The sequence below is a fragment of the Podarcis melisellensis genome (assembly GCF_964234715.1).
Source record: "Podarcis melisellensis genome assembly, chromosome: 11".
In the NCBI taxonomy this organism is placed as follows: domain Eukaryota; kingdom Metazoa; phylum Chordata; class Lepidosauria; order Squamata; family Lacertidae; genus Podarcis; species Podarcis melisellensis.
Genome location: NC_138543.1, coordinates 11,416,943 through 11,436,144, shown reverse-complemented (window position 1 = coordinate 11,436,144; position 19,202 = coordinate 11,416,943). Strand labels below are relative to the sequence as shown.

General features: G+C 44.8%; 1 protein-coding gene across 1 annotated transcript; it reads right to left on the bottom strand.

The window, feature by feature from the left end:
- Positions 1–165: 165 nt before the first annotated feature.
- NXNL2 (nucleoredoxin like 2) lies at positions 166–18,806 on the bottom strand. Its single transcript, XM_081930854.1, has 3 exons — positions 18,421–18,806; positions 9,237–10,230; positions 166–887 (listed from the first exon to the last, which is right to left on the bottom strand). The coding sequence occupies exons 2-3, from the start codon at positions 9,536–9,538 to the stop codon at positions 719–721; spliced, it is 471 nt and encodes a 156-aa protein (XP_081786980.1). The 5' UTR covers positions 9,539–10,230; positions 18,421–18,806; the 3' UTR covers positions 166–718.
- Positions 18,807–19,202: the final 396 nt, after the last annotated feature.

Here is a 19,202-nt window from a genome sequence, read left to right as displayed (position 1 = left end):
CTGTTAGCAGTGAAGAGACCAGGGTGGAATAAGAAGCAACCCAAAAAACTCCGGAGGGAAATATATTACTAGAGAGAAGAAAGCATGAACTAATAGCAAGAGAAGTATTAGATAACAGGCCATCGAGTTTTCGTTTTCAATTTGGTACGCAGTAAAGGAGTCAAGTAAGCTATAAATGGATTTATTAAAGCAAATGCTCTCTTATTTTAGTAATATAAATTATAAACCAATACTCCAAAAAAGTCTTCTTGCCAAGAAATATAGTTTTCCCTGTAGAGTTTTTACCTTTGTAAAAATAACAGGTTTGCATAGATTGAGGAGGGCACTCTTTCTAACTGCCAAAATCCTCTTTCCTAGATAATGCTAGCCTTTACCAAATTCTTCAGCTTTGGTTATATTCTATGTAATAAAAGCATAAATAATACAAAATAGATGGAAGAGTACATTGGACCCAGCTATGCTTAATTCTTCCAGTCACACAGAATTTTAAATAAAGTTGGGTATCCAACTAAGTTGTACTCAGAGTAGAACCATTGAAAGCAATGGACCACAGTTAGTTGCATCCATTCATTTCAATGGGTCTGCCCTGGGTATGACTTGATTAGATACCATCCGAAGAAAAAGCCATTTCTCTGCTTGGCTTAGTTGTGAAGGTGGGAATTCCGATTACACAAAAGATTTAGCTAAGCTATCTTTGTCTGAAATTCCCACCACTGGTTCAGCTGCAGAAATTCTGAAAGATGTCTGCCCCTTCCAGCCAGTTTCGGAAGCAGTTGAGTCCCCGCTCCCTTATCTGTTTCCTTCCTTTATCGGTGATGACTTCTCCAGTTTGTTTAACAATCACAAGTTTAGGAATGGCTGTGATGTTGTATCTCTTCTTCAGCTCACTGCAAAGAAAAAGAGGAGGCAGGAAAAGAGGAACACACTGGTGTAAAATGCATGAGAAAATAGAGTGGATTAAGCATGATTGAATATCTATTTTTACTTAAAGTTGGTTAAAAGAATTGTAATAGGGTTGTTATTTAAAAAACAACAAGCACACAATTTATTGTAAGTCTCTTTAAAAAGTCACCTGGTTTAAAGTGCTGATTCAAATAACAGAAGCGCTTTCTATAACACACACAGACAATATTCTGAAAAATTTCAAGCACTCTTCAAACCAGAACAAGATGTTACATTAATAACACGCTCCCATGAATACTTATACAGAACTCACTTCCACTACATTTGGCAGAGCTTGTTGCCAGGTGCATAGCACTGAAACCAAAATGACTGCAGAAGCCTTAACTAAAAATTTCCATGTTTTGGGGAGAATGATCGAGCTTGTATGAGTGAGCTTGTAAGAGCATAATTTTCCCCCTTAAATTAGGGGCTTTTTGGGTGTTGGGTTTTCAAGCTCAGAATAATTTAGATTCCACCCATGCAGTCTTCCAACCCAATTACAGGAGTATGGAGTGTGAGAAATGATTTACGCATTATTGTTTTGAAAACAGCCAGACTCCTCCTCTGGGTAAACATGCGCTGCGTCATGCAAGGTCAGTCAGTAAAGTCATCTCATTGAGACTTTGGCATGTTCAAAGTGATTGGGTGGTACAAAACAATGGACTGCATCCATCAGAGATAATGTTGCATGCTGTTTACATGCTCATTTATCTCAAGACAAAGAGTCAGACCAAAGAAGAGAGAGAAAGAGAAAGAGAGAGAGAGAGAGAGAGAGAGAGAGAGAGAGAGAGAGAGAGAAGAGAGAGAGAGAAACACTGCAGCGCTTATCCCGATGCTGTGGATTTGTTTAAATCTCAGGATAGTCTCTGGATTATACAGACAAATTGGGGGATGAAACAAGTTCAGGAATTCTTTAATTTACTCGTTTATAAAAGTACTTATGGGACATGGTGGTGCTGTGGGTTATACCACAGAGCCTAGGACCTGCCGATCGAAAGGTCGGCGGTTCGAATCCCCGCGGCGGGGTGAGCTCCCGTCGTTCGGTCTCAGCTCCTGCCTACCTAGCAGTTCGAAAGCACGTCAAAGTGCAAGTAGATAAACAGGGACCGCTTTATAGCGGGAAGGTAAACGGCGTTTCTGTGTGCTGCGCTGGTGCCGGCTCGCCAGAGCAGCTTCGTCACGCTGGCCACGTGACCCGGAAGTGTCTCCGGACAGCACTGGCCCCCGGCCTCTTGAGCGAGAGTTGGACACGACTGGCCCGGATGGGCAGTGGTACCTTTACCTTTAAAAGTACTTACACACCTCTTTCCCCAAGGATGCCTGCTGAATCTCTGCTGGAAGATTGTTTCAGTGACACCAAACGCCCAATTTGTAGTTGGCACCAGTCAGATCTCTGCAACATGTACCATGAGGGCAGTGTTGGAAACCCAGGTATATAAACTAGGCACCAAATGGCTCCTTAAACCAAGGTTGCAGTCACCAAAATGGAATGTCTAGCTGCCATTTTGGGGGAAGACAGCTCTAAAGTCTGATTTTTCAAATGATTGGTTCTGTGGTTGATTCTCAGATGAACATCTGGCTAGTTCAGATGACAACCTTGAGCTAGGTTAAGAGCTGTGAGAAGTTATAGTAGAAAAGCAGAAAAGTTAAAGAAGAAGAAAAGAAAAGAAGAAATGGACAGTCCTCACATATATTCTACTCCAGCCTCTTTTTCTTAATGGTGACTGCTCCTGTTCAGGCTGCAAAAAAAGGCGTTTTTGGTTCCTGAAATCTGTTCCAATCGTACAAATAAAATATAGCTGATAGAATTCTACAGAATATTAGTGAATGAAAACAGTCCAGATCCAATTATTCCCAGATGAGAGTCAAAACATGCTGGAAATGCAAAGAATCAGATGGAGACTTTTATCATATGTGGTGGACGTGTGATAAAGTAAAAACATTTTGGGAATTGATCTATAATGAACCAAAAAAAGATGTTTAAATATACCTTTCCCCCAAAAAAACTGGAAACACTTTTGCTAGGTTTGATGGGAGAGGAAATTGCGAAGATAGATAAAAGATTATTTATGTACACCACAGTAGCGGCAAGAACTTTAATGGCCTAAAAGTGGAAGTTAAAGGAAGTACCTACGATTGCAGAGTGGCAGGCAAAGATGATGGACTTTGCAAAACTGGCCAGACTGACCTGCAGGATTTGGGACCAGGACGATCAAAAATTTCAAAGGGACTGGAGTAAATTTATTGTATATTTGACTCATAATTGCAAAATCTGAAGACACTAGCAGGATTGAAATAAATCCTTCAATGTGGATAACAGAAGTGAAAGAACTAAAATGCGAGACAGGACTTGAAAGCGGAAAACCTGCTGAAGGGAAGGAGGGAAGTTGCATACTGGGCAGAGCAGAAAGCTTTATGTTTGTTATTGCATTGTTGAAAATATTGTTTAAGGAAACAAATAATAAAAATATTTATAAAAGAAAAGAAAAGAAAAGAAAAGAAAAACAGTCCAGATCCAATTATCCCCAGATGGTGGAGATGCCAGGTGCTATTGAAGACTGTATGAGGGACAACTAACATGCCTCTGTCAGATGATATCAGTGATTAAGCTGGGATATAATGGCTCCTTAAGGTATCATGGACCCAAGTTGTTTTGGGCTTTGTATATCAACACAAGAGCCCTGTGTGGCATTTGGGCAGCCAATGCCAATGTTTTAGCAGAGGTATCACATGCCGTTGGCCATCTGACCCCGTCAGGAGTCTAGCTGCTGGTGGTACAGGACATTGACTGTGGGTTTCTTGTGATGTCACAATAGCACTTGGCAACTGAGTGGATAGAAAGGTAGGCCAAGGGGAAAGCCCTTTTCTATTTCCAGCAGGACACACCTGGCAATGGATGTGACATTCAGCACTGCCCAGGTTTCTTCCACTTGGAGGAGGCAAAATGGAGAATGGAAGGAGGCAATCCTCTGGCAGTGGGATGCTATGGAGTGAAAATAAGGCAAGTTTGCTTGCTTGAAGGCTGCTGGTATCTGTGTTTGGAAGCTGGTGGACGTCTCATGATGGACCTGAGAGAAGCTGGCAGGTGTTGGTGGATGAAAGCCAGTGGCTTTTGGATTCGGAAGTTGGTGGAGGCTACAAGGCTAAAGCAGACTGATGTTTGTGGATGTCGGCTGATGGAAGACACTCAACAGAAGCCAGTGTATATTTGTGGATTGCAGCCAGGGCACAAACGTGAATGGAGGTCATGTTTTTGGATGTCGGCTGGTAAGTGTTTGTGTGAGTACATTTTCAAATGTGGTTGAGGCAGAATGGTGTTTGCATGTTCACGAATATGATGTGTGGAAGGTAGATATTCATGAATAGATGGAGCCCATGGGAGGGGGGGATATTGGTTTCATGGAATCAGAGAATCAGGGACCACGAGGGTCATCTAGCCCAACCCCTTACAATACAGGAATCTTTTGCCAAATGTGGGGCTGAAACCCACTGGCGTGCTTCCAAACTGCTAGGTTGACAGGAGCTGGGACAGAGCAAAGGGAGCTCACCCCGTCGCGGGGATTCGAACCGCCGACCTTCTGATCGGCAAGCCCAGTGGTTTAGATCACAGCGCCAACCACATCCTTGTATCCAGGAGTACCCTGAGGCTACATACCTGCTCCTTAAGATGCAGTGCAACCCCATCCAGAACAGATAACTGGTCTGTCTTCCAGACATGGGAACCACCTAACCACTGAACATTATCATTATCTCTGGTAAGACCTTGTGCAAGGGTGAAGTTAATCATCCAGACTTCAAGCTCTCTGCTATAGCTGTAAGCAAAATGGCTCCTTTCCATACAGGGATGTATTACCTCTAAATCTTAGTTAATGTTAGTTAATCTAACAACCAGTGGTGCAATTATGTGGTCAATCCAGGGAACAGGTAAACTTACTCATTAGAGTGCCTGTCACATCACTGGTTGTTGCTCCAATTCCTGCACTGCAGTGGGTTGGACTAGTTCACCGTCGTTGTTCCTTCCAACTCTACAATTCTATGATTCTAAGTGACACCTATCCCTCCTAAAGCGAGGCTATCTCATCTCAATACTATAATTAGGCTGGTTTGAGCTTTTTTAAATAAACAAATCTGAACTGCTTGATTTGATGTGAATCCACTCTCGGGGGTAGTGGTGCATGGGGGCAGAATAGGATGTACCAGTGAGGACTTCATTCAAATCCTTGCTTAGGCATTCAGCTCATTGGGCAAGTCAACAGAAGTCTAGGGTCCAGATCAAGGGAAGTAATAGTACCACTATTCTGCCTTGGTCAGACCACACCCGGAATACTATATCCAGTTCTGGGCACCTCATTTTAAGAAGGATGTTGACAAGCTGGAACGTGTACAGAGGAGGGCAACCAAGATGATCAAGGGTCTGGAAACCAAGCCTTATGAGGAATGGCTGAAAGAGCTGGGTATGTTCAGCCTGGAAAAGAGGAGATATGATAGCCATCTTCAAATATCTTAAGAGCTCTCACATGGAAGAGGGAACAAACTTGTTTCCTCCTGTGCTGGAGGGTAGGAATCGAACCAATGGCTTCAAGTTGCAAGAAAGGAGATTCCAACTAAATGTCAGGAAGAAGTTTCTGACAGCAAGAGCTGTTTGGCAGTGGGACAGTCTACCTTGGGAGGTTATGGGCTCCTTCCTTAGAGGTTTTTAAGCAGAGGTTGGAGGGCCATCTGTAATGGATGCTTTAGCTGAGATTCCTGCATTGCTGGGGGTGGAATAGATGGCCCTTGGGTCCCTTCTACATCTAAGATTCTGTGATTCACAGCTGAGAGCAGCGTCTCTGAAATACTTCAAGGGACTGTTGTGACAGTAAAAGGAGACAGCCCCTTGTATGATGCTACTTCGAGGAAGGATGGGTTCAGGTGTTGCAGGTAAGCAGACAAACCTGCTGAGACCAAAGTGTCAATTCAAAATGGGAGATTTCCAAAAAAAAGCAAGTTTACACGCAAAGATTTGATATCTGATGACTTCAAGTCCAGCAAAGAGATTTCCTGGCACAGAGTAAAAGAACTGTGGCTGCTCAAAATATATACAAGGTTAGCAGGCCATCTCATCTGGGTTACTGGGCAGTGGATTTCCAAGGTCTCAGGTGAGGATCCTCTGCAGACCTTCTACTTGCAGATATTGTTCTTTACCAGAACACCTTCCCTCCCCTCTATTCCAACTCAGTCCCCGCTAGTGTGACCAGGGATGATGCGAGTCACAGTCCAGCAACATCTGGAGGGCCACAGACTTGTCCCCTCCCCATGACTGTCTCAAACCAACAGGTGCAAGAGGTTAAAAACCTTGACAAATGGGCAGAACTGATAGAAAGGCCACAGAACACCCCTTCCAAATTTGTACGGACTTTAATCTTTCATTGTGGCAGCACTTAAACTTTGAAACTCCCTGCCTACTGACGCAAAAACTTTTACACATCACTTGGGAAGATAGGCGAACTATTGCCAGTGCACTGGTAGAAGCAAAGATCACCAGTGCTGAAGCAATGATTCTTCAACATCAACTTTGTTGGACTGGTCATGTTGTACGGATGTCTGATTATCGTCTTCCAAAGCAGCTACTCTACAGTAGTACCTCTGGATACGAATAGGATCCATTCCAGAGCCCCGTTCGGATCCTGAAGCGAATGCAACCTGCGTTTGCACATCTGCGCGTGCTTGGGTTGCGATTCACCACTTCCGCGCATGCACGTGATGTCATTTTGACCGTCTGCGCATGCACGAACGGCAAAACCTAGAAGTAATGTGATCCATTACTTCCAGGTCAACGCGGAGCGCAACCCAAAAGCGCTCAACCTGAAGCAACTTCAACCCGAGGTATGACTGTATTCTGAACTTAAAAATGGAAAGAGTAATGCTGGTGGTCAACCCAGTGGCGTAGCGTGGGTTGTCAGCACCCGGGGCAAGGCAAGTAATTTGCACCCCCTAACCCGTGGATTTGCGCCCCCTAACCCTAACCCCCAGATGTTGCGCCTGGTGCGGCTGGCCCCCCCTGCACCCCCCACGCTACGCCACTGGGTCAACCAAAGAGGTTCAAAGACTCTCTCAAGACAAATCTTTAAAAAAGTAGTATAAGCACCGACAGTTGGGAAACAATGGCCCATGAGGCACGCTTGGCAAACCCTCACAGTGATCAACTCCTGCCCGGAAATCTATGCCCCCACTGGGGAAGGACGTGTGGATCCAGAACTGGCCTCCACAGTTACTTATGGACTCACTTTTAAGACAGTGTTCATGGAAGACAATTTTACTCGGCTACGAGTGATCGCCAGTGAAGAAGAAAAAGCCTGTGCTGTACTCTTTTCTGCACCTGTTAAAAACATTTTTGTTCCTACAAACCTCCCCAGATATTTAGAAAGTTGATACAATCAGTTTTTCGTTTATTGCTATTTCAACCTTGTGAACGTCTTATTGTTCTTGTTAATTTTATTGTTGTAGCTTTTTGTGTGTGTGTATACCGCTTTGTGAGTTTTTGCTTTGTTTTGTTTTACAATAAAGCGCTGTACAAGTTTTATGACATAAAACCAGTAAAGGACCATAGGTGAAGGTAAAGGGACCCCTGACTGTTAGGTCCAGTTGCAGACGACTCTGGGGTTGTTTGCGCTCATCTTGCTTTACTGGCCAAGGGAGCCGACGTACAGCTTCCGGGTCATGTGGCCAGCATGACTAAGCCGCTTCTGGCGAACCAGAGCAGCGCACAGAAACACCGTTTACCCTCCCGCTGGAGTGGTACCTATTTATCTACTTGCACTTTGACGTGCTTTCAAACTGCTAGGTTGGCAGGAGCAGGGACCGAGCAACGGGAGCTCACCCTGTTGCGGGGATTCGAACCGCTGACCTTCTGATTGGCAAGCCCTAGGCTCAGTGCTTTAGACCACAGCACCACCCAACTTATAGAGGACCATAGGCACCTCTATAAATGCTAAACAGAGCTTTGCCCCTACCTGGCAGCACCGGAGGATGCTCTCTCCCATTCCTGCACACAGCTGGAATTAGGAGGCGGGGTTTAACCACGGAGTGGGCGGAGGGGAAGCAGATCTACATACGCGGGGGAGGGAGGGAGGTCTTCCTCTGCCTCCCCCTCCTTTGCGCGGGCTTCTGCATTCCCACACACGTGTTCCACCCGCAAGCCACTCCCTTCTCCTACTCACTGCTTAAAGGTGTCTTGGAAAGGCACCGCCAGCCATTCCCCGTGCATGTTCTGCATGTAATCCACCATCTCTTCGCGGCTGCGGTCCGACGAGACGAACACGATCTCGAAGGGCGCCGGAGAGAATATTATGAAAATGATATACAGGTGGTAAATGACACCAGTCAAGCTTGCAAAAATCTTGATGGAAATCTAAAGAAAATGAAGGTACATTCTTTCACCTCTGGTGGACGTGCCCAAAGATCAAGGCTTTCTGGGAGATGATATATAATGAAATGAAAAAGGTATTTAAATATACCTTCCTGAAGAAACCAGAGGCCTTTCTCTTGGGCATGGTCGGCCAATTGGTGTTAAAGAAGGATAGAACTTTTTTTATGTATGCTACAACAGCAGCAAGAATACTCACTGCAAAGTATTGGAAGACACAGGATCTACCCACTCTGGAAGAATGGCAGGTGAAAGTTATGGACTATATGGAATTGATGGAAATGACCGGCAGAATCCGAGACCAGGGAGAAGAGTTGGTGGAAGAAGATTGGAAGAAATTTAAAGACTATCTACATAAACACTGCACAATTAATGAACATTAGAATGATGTTGGCATGAAGTTAAGTGGTTCTAGCAGCAATGTTATAAAGGAGTATGTAAAAAGGGACTGTTATCAGATGAGAATGTAAAGATATAATACATCAAGGTAGAGGAACAAGATAAAAACAAGGAGGGAAAGGATTTGCTGATTTAACTAACTGAACTGGAATACAAAAAAGGGAGGTGTGAGGAGGTCAGGGAAACAAGTAAAGGAAAGATAAGATACGAAAAGATTGATTTGATTTAAATTGTTTTTCGCTTCTCTGTATTTTGTAATTTTTTCTCTTTTTTTCTCTTCTTATTTTGCAACTTTTTTGTAATCTTTCTTGAAACTTTAATAAATATCTTTTTTTTAAAAAAATAATAACCACGGAGTGGGCGGAGGGGAAGCAGATCTACATACGCGGGGGAGGGAGGGAGGTCTTCCTCTGCCTCCCCCTCCTCTGCGCGGGCTTCTGCATTCCCACACACGTGTTCCACCCGCAAGCCGCTCCCTTCTCCTACTCACTGCTTAAAGGTGTCTTGGAAAGGCACCGCCAGCCATTCCCCGTGCATGTTCTGCATGTAATCCACCATCTCTTCGCGGCTGCGGTCCGACGAGACGAACACGATCTCGAAGGGCGCCGGCGAGGGCGCGTCCTCCACCAACTCGCTGTAGAAGTCGCACAGGATCGGCGTGAAATCCCGGCACAGGGAGCACCAGGCGGCCGAGAAGTACAAGCCCACGATCTTGTTCTGCAGCGCTTGCTCGGGATCCACGGCTTGGCCGTCGCGGTTCACCAGGAAATGCCCCGTGAAAATGTCCACCATTCTTTCTCACCGGGGCGACGAGGATCCGGGAGTGGTGGTTGGTTGGGGATCCTTTTCCCCCGCTTGCCGATCTCCGAAATTGAGGGGCCCCCCGGGGAGAGGAAACCCACGTGCTAGCGGGGATCTGGATTTCTAATACGATCCGCCGTGCGCACCGTCTCTAAAGTTTGGATGGAGCGAATGTTTCTGCTTCAGAGGGAAATCAGCAGCGAGGAACCAAATGGAGAGGGGGGTCGAATATACCCTACTTTCCTGAGCTCCCGACTGGGCTTTTTTTCCTCCAGAAAGCCGAAGATCCTAAGGAGGAGGAAGCGGGATGAAGGCGCAACGCGCGCTGGACCCGTCCGCGACCCCAAACGTCCGGGTAAGAAACGGATTTGCGCGTGGCTTTGGAGAGGCAGCGGCAGGCGAGAGGACTGCAGGGGGTCGGGGTTATCCAAGCCGTGGAGCGTCTTAAGGTCGATGCCTTTGTTTGCCGCGGATATAAATGGAATGAGCTCGCTAAAAATAGCCCTCCCGAGCCCGGCGAGGTTGGAAAGCTCCTGCTCTGAGCATCCCGAGATCCGATTGCGCAAGGGGGCGGGTTTCTTCGCGCAGGAGGCGAAGCAACAGGTCTGCTCAGCTGGTCCTTGCGCAGGTCGGAGAAGCGTCGAGCCGGCAGGCGAGAGAAAGGCACGATCGCTCGCAGAGTCCTGCAAAAAGAAAAAGAAAAAGGAGGGGATTTGGGGAAGGAGTTATAAAATCCTGCTCTGCGGCTTACACCTACAAGCCACAGTTGCGCAATAACGCAGAGAGTCGTGGACAAGTTGTCGAGTTCATGAGAATTCTTCCTCGGGCTAGACGTTAAGCCAAAGGCTGTGTCTACCTGTGAAGCACATTGAAAGTGCCTTCTTTTCTTCAAAGAAGTCTGGGCACTGTAGTTTGTGAAGGGTTAATGGGGGGTGAGCTGCAATGCCCAGAATTATTTTAATTTCCATTTTTGAAAGCAGTTCAAATGATTGACACTTACAGATGCTTTTATTCTGGTTCTCTTTAGCACAGTGCAACTTACATGATTGACAGCCAAAGGACCTACCTCAATCAGAAACTTCCAATAACCCGTTTCTTTATTTCCAACCAATATTCTCTATTCTCTCCTCACTATTCAAAGCCACGAGTAACGTCCAGTGGGAATCCCAGCTTGGCTGTGGTTCTGCCCTACCATTTCCTTATCCAGGTGAGCTACAGTGACACACAGGGCTGTCCCATCCATGAGGCAGACTGAGGCAGCTGTCTCAGGTGGCAAAATCTAAGGGTTGTCTTCACTCGAAGGCCTCACACAACTTTCCTGAGACCCCGGTAAGTGAGACAGCACCTTCCCATTTCGCCTCAGGCAATAACACTGGATCCCAAACTCTGTTCCAGCACCCTGGCTGCTACTGAAACATGAACATGTTAGAAATCAATATTTTTCAGTGTGCCCAGTCAGTTGTAGACAAACTCAAATTTGGAACCAGCGTTTGAAACTGGTTTCAAATCCAGATTAAAATGGAGTCCCAGTTAACATTAACAATGACAGTAAATTCTAGCCCTCCAGATGTTTGGGACTACAATTCCCATCATCCCTAGCTAACAGGACCAATGGTCAGGGATGATGGGAATTGTAGTCCCAAACATCTGGAAGGCCAGAGTTTGCCTATGCCTGCTTTACCTCTTTGAAGCCAGTAAGGGAAATCTAAGCTCAAGAGAGGACCTTGGGAATCCCTGGGGCCTCATGACAAATCCTGGAAGGTTAATGCAGAAGCAAATGCACAATGTTAGATGTTTAACTCAGAATTAAGTTCTACTGTGTTCAATGAGGTTTACTTCTTCGTAGGTGTAAGCTCGGACACTGAGATCCAGCGCCGAGGGCCTTCTGGTGGTTCCCTCATGGCGAGAACTAAGGTTACAGGGAACCAGACAGAGGGCCTTCTCGGTAGTGGCGCCCACCCTGTGGAACGCCCTCCCTTCAGATGTGAAGGAAATAAATAGCTATCCTATCTTTAAAAGACATCTGAAGGCAGCCCGTTCAGGGAAGTTTTTAACATTTAACACTGTGTTGTTTTTAATACTTGATTGGGAGCCGCCCAGAGTGGCTGGGGAAACTCAGCCAGATGGGCGGGGTATAAATAATAAATTATTATTATTATTATTACTACTACTACTACTACTTAGAATTACAGCTTCAGTTCCTAGCTGTTGGGGATTGTAGGGTCTGTACTTAATCTTAACAGTGGTAGTGTTTATATGGTTTTTAATTGGTTGTTCAGCCACCTCGGGAGCCTATTAGGCTGAGAACGTTATCTTTACTTAATTACCTACTACCTGATATGCTGAAGATGTTTAATAAAAAATAACTCGTTTGGATGCAGTAACAGATAAAGAAGGTATTGTTTGGGAAATAACGTTGCAAATTTGCATCCTGAAGCACTGATGTATTTCAGGTGTGGAGCTCTAATGTGAAGCTCAAAGCTGCAAGAGCTTCTCCCATCGATTGACTGGGAGAAGCAGATCTCCACTCATTCCTTTTGTGCAGTTGGAGCTATACCTTGGAATGAAAGGACAGCTTGCCCCCCCAAGAACTCTGGGCATATATTGGTGTTCACATAGCCTTCTGGGTGGAGTGTAAACCTGAATGACGTTTTACATAAAGCCATCCTTACCACAGCACTTCAACTTCGAGGCAGCTCTAGTTTTTGACCATCTTTCCTGTCAACACATAATGCTTTTTGGTCTTAATCAGCTTTGCAGTCAAACTTTCAAAGCAGTATCCTATATGCCAAAAAGCAGTCCTCATTACTTGCATAGTCAAAACAGCATCATCTGAATGCAAGACAGAGCAAGCTCAGAGGAGCCCCAAGGTTTGCAGAAGTACAGAAGCATATTGGGGGACGGGAACTCAGCTCAGTGAGGACTGAGCATGCTCAGTAGACATGGAATGCTGGATGGCTAGCGGTGTTGAATGGAATGGTGTCTTCTGAACAGGAGCAAGACTCCACTTCACAACTTTTTGTTTCAGATCTTTGTTCTAAATCATTATATGGCTTTTCAAACCCAGTTCAGGCTTTTCCATTAAGGACACAGTATGGGTTTACCAGGGACGCGGGTGATGCTATGGGTTAAAACACAGAGCCTAGGACTTGCCAATCAGAAGGCTGGCGGTTCAAATCCCCACGGTGGGGTGAGCACCCATTGCTCAGTCCCTGCTCCTGCCAACCTAGCAGTTCAAAAGCACATAAAAGTGCAAGTAGATAAATAGTTACCGCTTCGGCGGGAAGGTAAACGGCATTTCCGTGCGCTGCTCTGGTTCGCCAGAAGCAGCTTACTCATGCTGGCCACATGACCTGGAAGCTGTACGCCGGCTCCCTCGGCCAGTAAAGCGAGATGAGTGCGGCAACCCCAGAGTCGGCCACGACTGGACCTAATGGTCAGGGGTCCCTTTACCTTTACCTTATGGGTTTACCACTTGATGATTTTACCACAGTGTCTACTTCCTGGGATGGTAATGTGTAACAGCTACATCCAAGTTATACTTGATAAATGTTATGGCAGTTCACTGTGATATAAGCAAATACAGTGGTACCTTGGGTTGCAAACACCTTGGATTACAAACACTTTGGGTTACAAACTCCGCTAACCCGGAAGTAGTACCTCAGGTTAAGAATTTTGCTTCAGGATAAGAACAGAAATCATGTGCCAGCGGTGCAGCGGCAGCGGGAGGCCCCATTAGTTAAAGTGGTACCTCAGGTTAAGAATGGTTTCAGGTTAAGAACGGACTTCTGGAACGAATTAAGTTCGTAACCTGAGGTACCACTGTACCAACTTTAGTGGCGCAGATTTTTGAGCAGGGGTGATGGAAGCTATAGTTCACAAATGGGTATTGCAGTAACAGAGAGAAGGTTGTATAAATGTACATTTGTAGTTAGCATTTTGCAAACTTCCCAATAGCGCACTAGCTGCAGTGAAAACCTCTCTTTCTGTTGCCAGTGTTGGGCCTCTGCGACTCGACCGGAAACCATGCACAATTCATAGAGAACTGCATGTGTAAACATTTATTAAAGAGTTCATTGAGAAAATGTCAAGAGGTTGCTACATTTTGGAGATACATCTCTTTTGGTCACAGCAACATAGCCTATGTGTATTTACTTCTTCAGATGTATTTATTTACTTGTCTGTAAGGTGCTCTGAGGTTTGTCGCCATGCCTCTATTTATACAAAGTCTCTGATCTTCCGTCAAGGGAGCAAATTAGCTTTAACTTGACACCAAGATGGCACTGTGTATTAGACAACTGATAAACATGTCTTGGCTACTACCAACCAGCAGCCTTTTCAGTCAATGAAAACACTCACCATCTATTTATAGTGTGATTAGAGAATACGTATGTGTCTTTCTTTGTATTTTCAACAGCGGTTGCATGTTTATTTTGCAATCCTCAGAAAGACATTTACTTGCTCACGAAGGATAAAGGAAGAACAAAGTTTTCAATAGGCATATTGTACCAAGTCAATCACTGGTCTACCTAGCTCAGTATTGTCCGCAACAGAGAATCTGAGCGGTTCATTCCTTACTCACACAACTATTTGTAGTTAAATTTCCATACCTATTGGGACATGGGTTGCACTGTGGTCTAAACCACAGAACCTAGGGCTTGCCGTTCAGAAGGTTGGCAGTTCGAATACCCGTGATGGGGTGAGTTCCCGTTGCTCGGTCCCTGCTCCTGCCAACCTAGCAGTTCAAAAGCACATCAAAGTGCAAGTAGATAAATAAGTACTGCTCCCGTGGGATGATAAACGGCATTTCCGTGCGCTGCTCTGGTTCGCCAGAAGCGGCTTAGTCATGCTGGCCACATGACCCGGAAGCTGTACGCCGGCTCCCTTGGCCAGTAAAGCGAGATGAGCACCACAACCCCAGAGTCGCCCACGACTGGACCTAACAGTCAGGGACCCCTTTACCTTTACCTTTCCATACCTAACATGCAAAGCAGCCACTTCCCTATGTTTGCTGCGAAAAAAAGCTAACAGAAGATAGTATCAAGGTTTTTGGAAAGCTGTTCCTTTCCTGGTTGCAGCAAGAGCAGAGATAACAAGGTTAGGTCCTTTTTAATAAGTTTTATTCAACCTTAATAGCGAGAGACAAAAGAATGTATCCAGCCTTAACAATGGCGTTGCTCAAAACTGGGCTCCACCTCCCACATTCCTAACAGCAACACCTCCCAAGTATCTGCTTCGGGCCAAAAGTCTCTGATCCTGTTATTCTTGTACCCTTAATGAACGCCGAGTTCTGGGGGAAGGGGGGCCCCCTGAAATACTCTCCAGTGACAACACGGCAACTGGCTGCCCTGTCGCAATCCCACCCACCCCCCTTCTAAAATCGCCCAACTATTTTGTTCATCTATCTCTTGAGTCATAACCTTCCTCCACTCCCTCAACAACTTGCTGTAAATCAATGCTACCTTCCACTTCTCCTGTAACATCAGGAGAAGGGTGGGTGTGATCTCCACCACTCCTCCTCCGTCTCGTCCTCTTGAGTCCAATCCCTGACAGACAGCTATTCAAACCAGATTCCCTACCCTGTCTGTTCCCACTGGTCCCTTGATCTCGAGTCTCTGCAGGTAATCAAAGTGTGTAACCCCAGATCATGATGCTGGGAGGGCGTGTCATATATCTGCCTTTGCTGTAAATTTAACGAGTTCAAATCCTGCCATTTAATTCCATTTATAGTCTCCTCTTACATCATCGGGGTATCCTGGCAAACAAGCCCTAATACCCAGACCATACCTTCCAAAAGCTGGAATGTGGCCTGGCTGCACCTCAGTATATCTGCTTGTCTTTCATTAGGTCTTCTAATGAAGGAAGCCCTGTACAGGGATGTTTTTAATGTTTGAGTTGTTTGTGTTTTAATATTTTGTTGGAAGCTGCACAGAGTTCGGCTCACGCAACCCAGTCAGCTGGGCAGCATATAAATAATAATAACATTATTATTACTTCCCTGTATGATCTTAGGAATAACTTCGAACGGCTAATAAAATACATTTCTCATGGCACAGTTCTTTTTTTGTTTCTTTTCCTTCTAAGCTTTCAGCAGTAGACCCACTTCAAGAGTTAATCCAGCAAACATTAGCTGGTTATAGCATCTCCTGCCGATAATTCAAGAAATGGCCTGTTTTGTATATATGGAATATACACGCTTGTTTTGCCTTTCCATTCTCTCAGTGACATAATCCAAAATGTTGGGGCTGCAACCTATTAACTAAGAGAAAAACTAGCTAGGGTACAATAGAATAACCCAGTTACTGTGGAACGGAATTTTTATATTTATTAAATCAGCTTCCCCTTCAACATTTTCAAAATCACACATTCCTAGCAGCATTAATGGGGCACAACATGAAAAACATTTCCAGGCTGAAGTCTGCTTTTCTGTAGATACGTGACTCTAGGGTGGAACTGGGACAGAGCAACGGGAGCTCACAATTCGAACCACCGACCTTCTGATCGGCAAGCCCAAGAGGCTCAGTGGTGGAGATCACAGCGCCACCCACATCCCTGATATGGGACTCACTGAAATGCAGCACATTTGATGTTCACAGGCCAGGGAATTCATATACCATTTCTGGAAACCTGCTTTTCCCCACTGCTATTGAGGGGGGAAAGTTAGAATACCAATGGAGGACATGCAACCTGTGTTTACTTTCTACTACCAAGTGAGCATCCTCTATGAAAAGTAGCTGTAAAAATCTTGCTGTACAACTCTGGTAGGAACTGGATTCCTTCTGTATGAATATGTCGTGCATTAATGGCTCATTTGCAGTATCATGCTTTTGTGAACCATTGTACGTTTTGTATTATGCAACACCGAGGCCTTTCCAAATTGAAAATGGCTTTAATTGCAGCTGAAAATGGCAGTCATTGTAAATTCAGTGCCAACGGCCACATATTTCCTTTGGGGAGTCCTTTAGAAGAAATGTGTCCATTGTTGACCAGGTAAGAGCAGCAATTTCAGAACATGCAATTAACATGAGGCACAATTCATCAGCCTCTTCAAAAGGGGGAGTTACACATTTCCTTTGATGGAAGAAAATAACATTTTTGTTTTTCAAAAGGCTCACACTATGTAAAGTGTGATTTTGTTAACATCCTTTGATCCCCACATATGGGGATTTCCCTCCAGTGACATGGTACAGAAACGTCTTAGCATCCCAAGCTAGACAAAAAAAGGAAATAAATTGCAAAGAGATTAAAATGGCTGACAAAATCCATTAAATGACCAACAGCACAATCCCAGGCCTTTCTACTCAAAAGTAAGTTAGTAGAACTAATAGCATGTCCTCTAATAGCATTTACTCCCAGGTAAGTGTTACAGGACTACACCCGAAGATATTCTTCCCAGAACCCAGAGTTCTGACTCCAAATTGTAAACTGAACTGTGATCTTTGGACGAAGGGTGGGATAGATATTTAATAAATAAAAACAAAACAAAACTCTGTTTTGAGAAACTTAACTTCTATGAAGTCTTCTATCAGATATGCTAAGTAATAACAATGTACAATTGGATCTAATATACATGCTATATGTGTAATGAAATGTTTTGGGGCAATTTGCTAGGGGAAGTTTCAAAAATGCTGTATGTATAGGAATGCATTGTCAGAAATAAATTAAGTATTCCTGTTGTGGTGACAACAAAAACTCAAGGCACAAATTACTCTGGAGAATAATTTAAGCTTTAAACAGGAACAGTCATACTGTGCAGCAGTGCAAACCCGTTTTTGTAAACTATTGAGAATTTTTAGAACTGATGTGATCTTTTTTATATAGCAATTACTATTTTGACTTAAGAATTGGGATACTTTTGAAATTTTTATTTAGGGCATTTTGTATTTAGTATTTAAGTACCGCAAACAACACTGAGTAATATTTTTGGGAGTCAAAATATAACAGTAGCAAGTTGTGTAATAGGGCTGCCATACATCTGGAATTTCCCAGACATGGCTGAAATATGGCTGTCGGAAATAAGATGTCTGGGCGAAAATCGATGAAATGTCCAGGGAAATCTGGCTGTATGGCAACCCATGCTGGAAGTCTAGATTTTGGCGAATTTCCTTAAAAATATCTCAAAAACACATAAAACCCCCACTCTCAACAACTTTGCATCCCACCCCAAAAAAGGTCTTTTTGTGTCTGGATTTTGAAATATGACAACCCTATACCCTATGTATAAAAGGAAAGTGCTTCTCGTCCTGTTGCACAGGGTCTCCTATAATTACTATTTACAAAACCTTGAAGAAAGATAGAGTTGCATCTAATGAAAATGCGACTTAAAGGCTGATAATTTTCCTAATGGCCATTTTCATTGTTTTGAGCCAGATTTCTTTCAAAGGCCAGAACCAATACAAAAGCAGGGGAGGGGAGGGCAAAGGGAAATTCTCCTTTTAGGGGGCAAGTTGAAAGCAATTCCTCTCTTGCCATTTCTTTAAATGTCAGTGATTCACTGAGCTCCACAACAACATAAAGGTAAAGGGTAAAGGGACCCCTGACCGTTAAGTCCAGTTGCAGAAGACTCTGGGTTGCAGCGCTCATCTCGCTTTACTGGCCGAGGGAGCCAGCGTCTGTCCGAAGACAGCTTCCGGGTCATGTGGCCAGCATGACTAAGCTGCTTCTGGCAAACCAGAGCAGCGCACGGAAACGCCGTTTACCTTCCCGCCAGAGCGGTACCTATTTATCTACTTGCACTTGACGTGCTTTTGAACTGCTAGGTGGGCAGGAGCTCACCCTGTCGTGGGGATTCGAACCACCAACCTTCTGATCGGCAAGCCCTAGGCTCTGTGGTTTAGACCACAGCGCCACCTGCGTCCCCCACAATAACATACCTGATGCTTATTCAAGGCACCCCATGTCCTGTTGATGATCTGATCCTAGCACTTCTGATATGTCACTCTATCATCTTGGGCAGCTGTTTTGACCTTGTCAGTTTGAATTGTACATACATGTACACACACACACTGGCTGCAACCTTTTAAATGTACCCACTATCATGCTTGAAACCTTCCAGCCTTTAAAAGAGAAACACCCCATTGGGCAGTTTAGAATTTTAGTGTTGTGCTGGTCATGTGACGCCTCCAAGCTCTTTTAATAGTTTTAAAGGGGAAACTGGTTCACACTTCTGATGTGGTTTCCATACCGCACCCAGGGAGAGACATTAGGTTATGAAAGCCCGTGATTTTTCAAATGTGGAGCTGACCTTGTAAATGGCCAATCATCGCAGGACTCAAGCACCAACAGGAGTGCGCAGGAAGCAAGTGGGGGCCACATTGAGAGTGGACCCTTTGGCCTTTCAAGTTCAAAACTCGTAGCCTTGGTAAGACGCAGAGAGATAAGCCCAGATAGAACTCTTCCTTTCCTTGTAAACCTTGGCAGCAGCAATGGAGAACCTATGCCAGCATTATTATATTGCATTTATTTCCCACCTTTTCATCCAGGGGGCATGCATACAAGTAGGCAGGGATAGAGACAGAAGTGGGTGGAGCAACCAGGGTTTCTTACCTTCGCAGATATTCTGGCTACACAATCTGAAGTTTTTGCACACCCTACCCAACCCATCCTCATCCGTGCAAGCGAGAAGCATCATCATAGTTTAAGGACATGTGTTGGC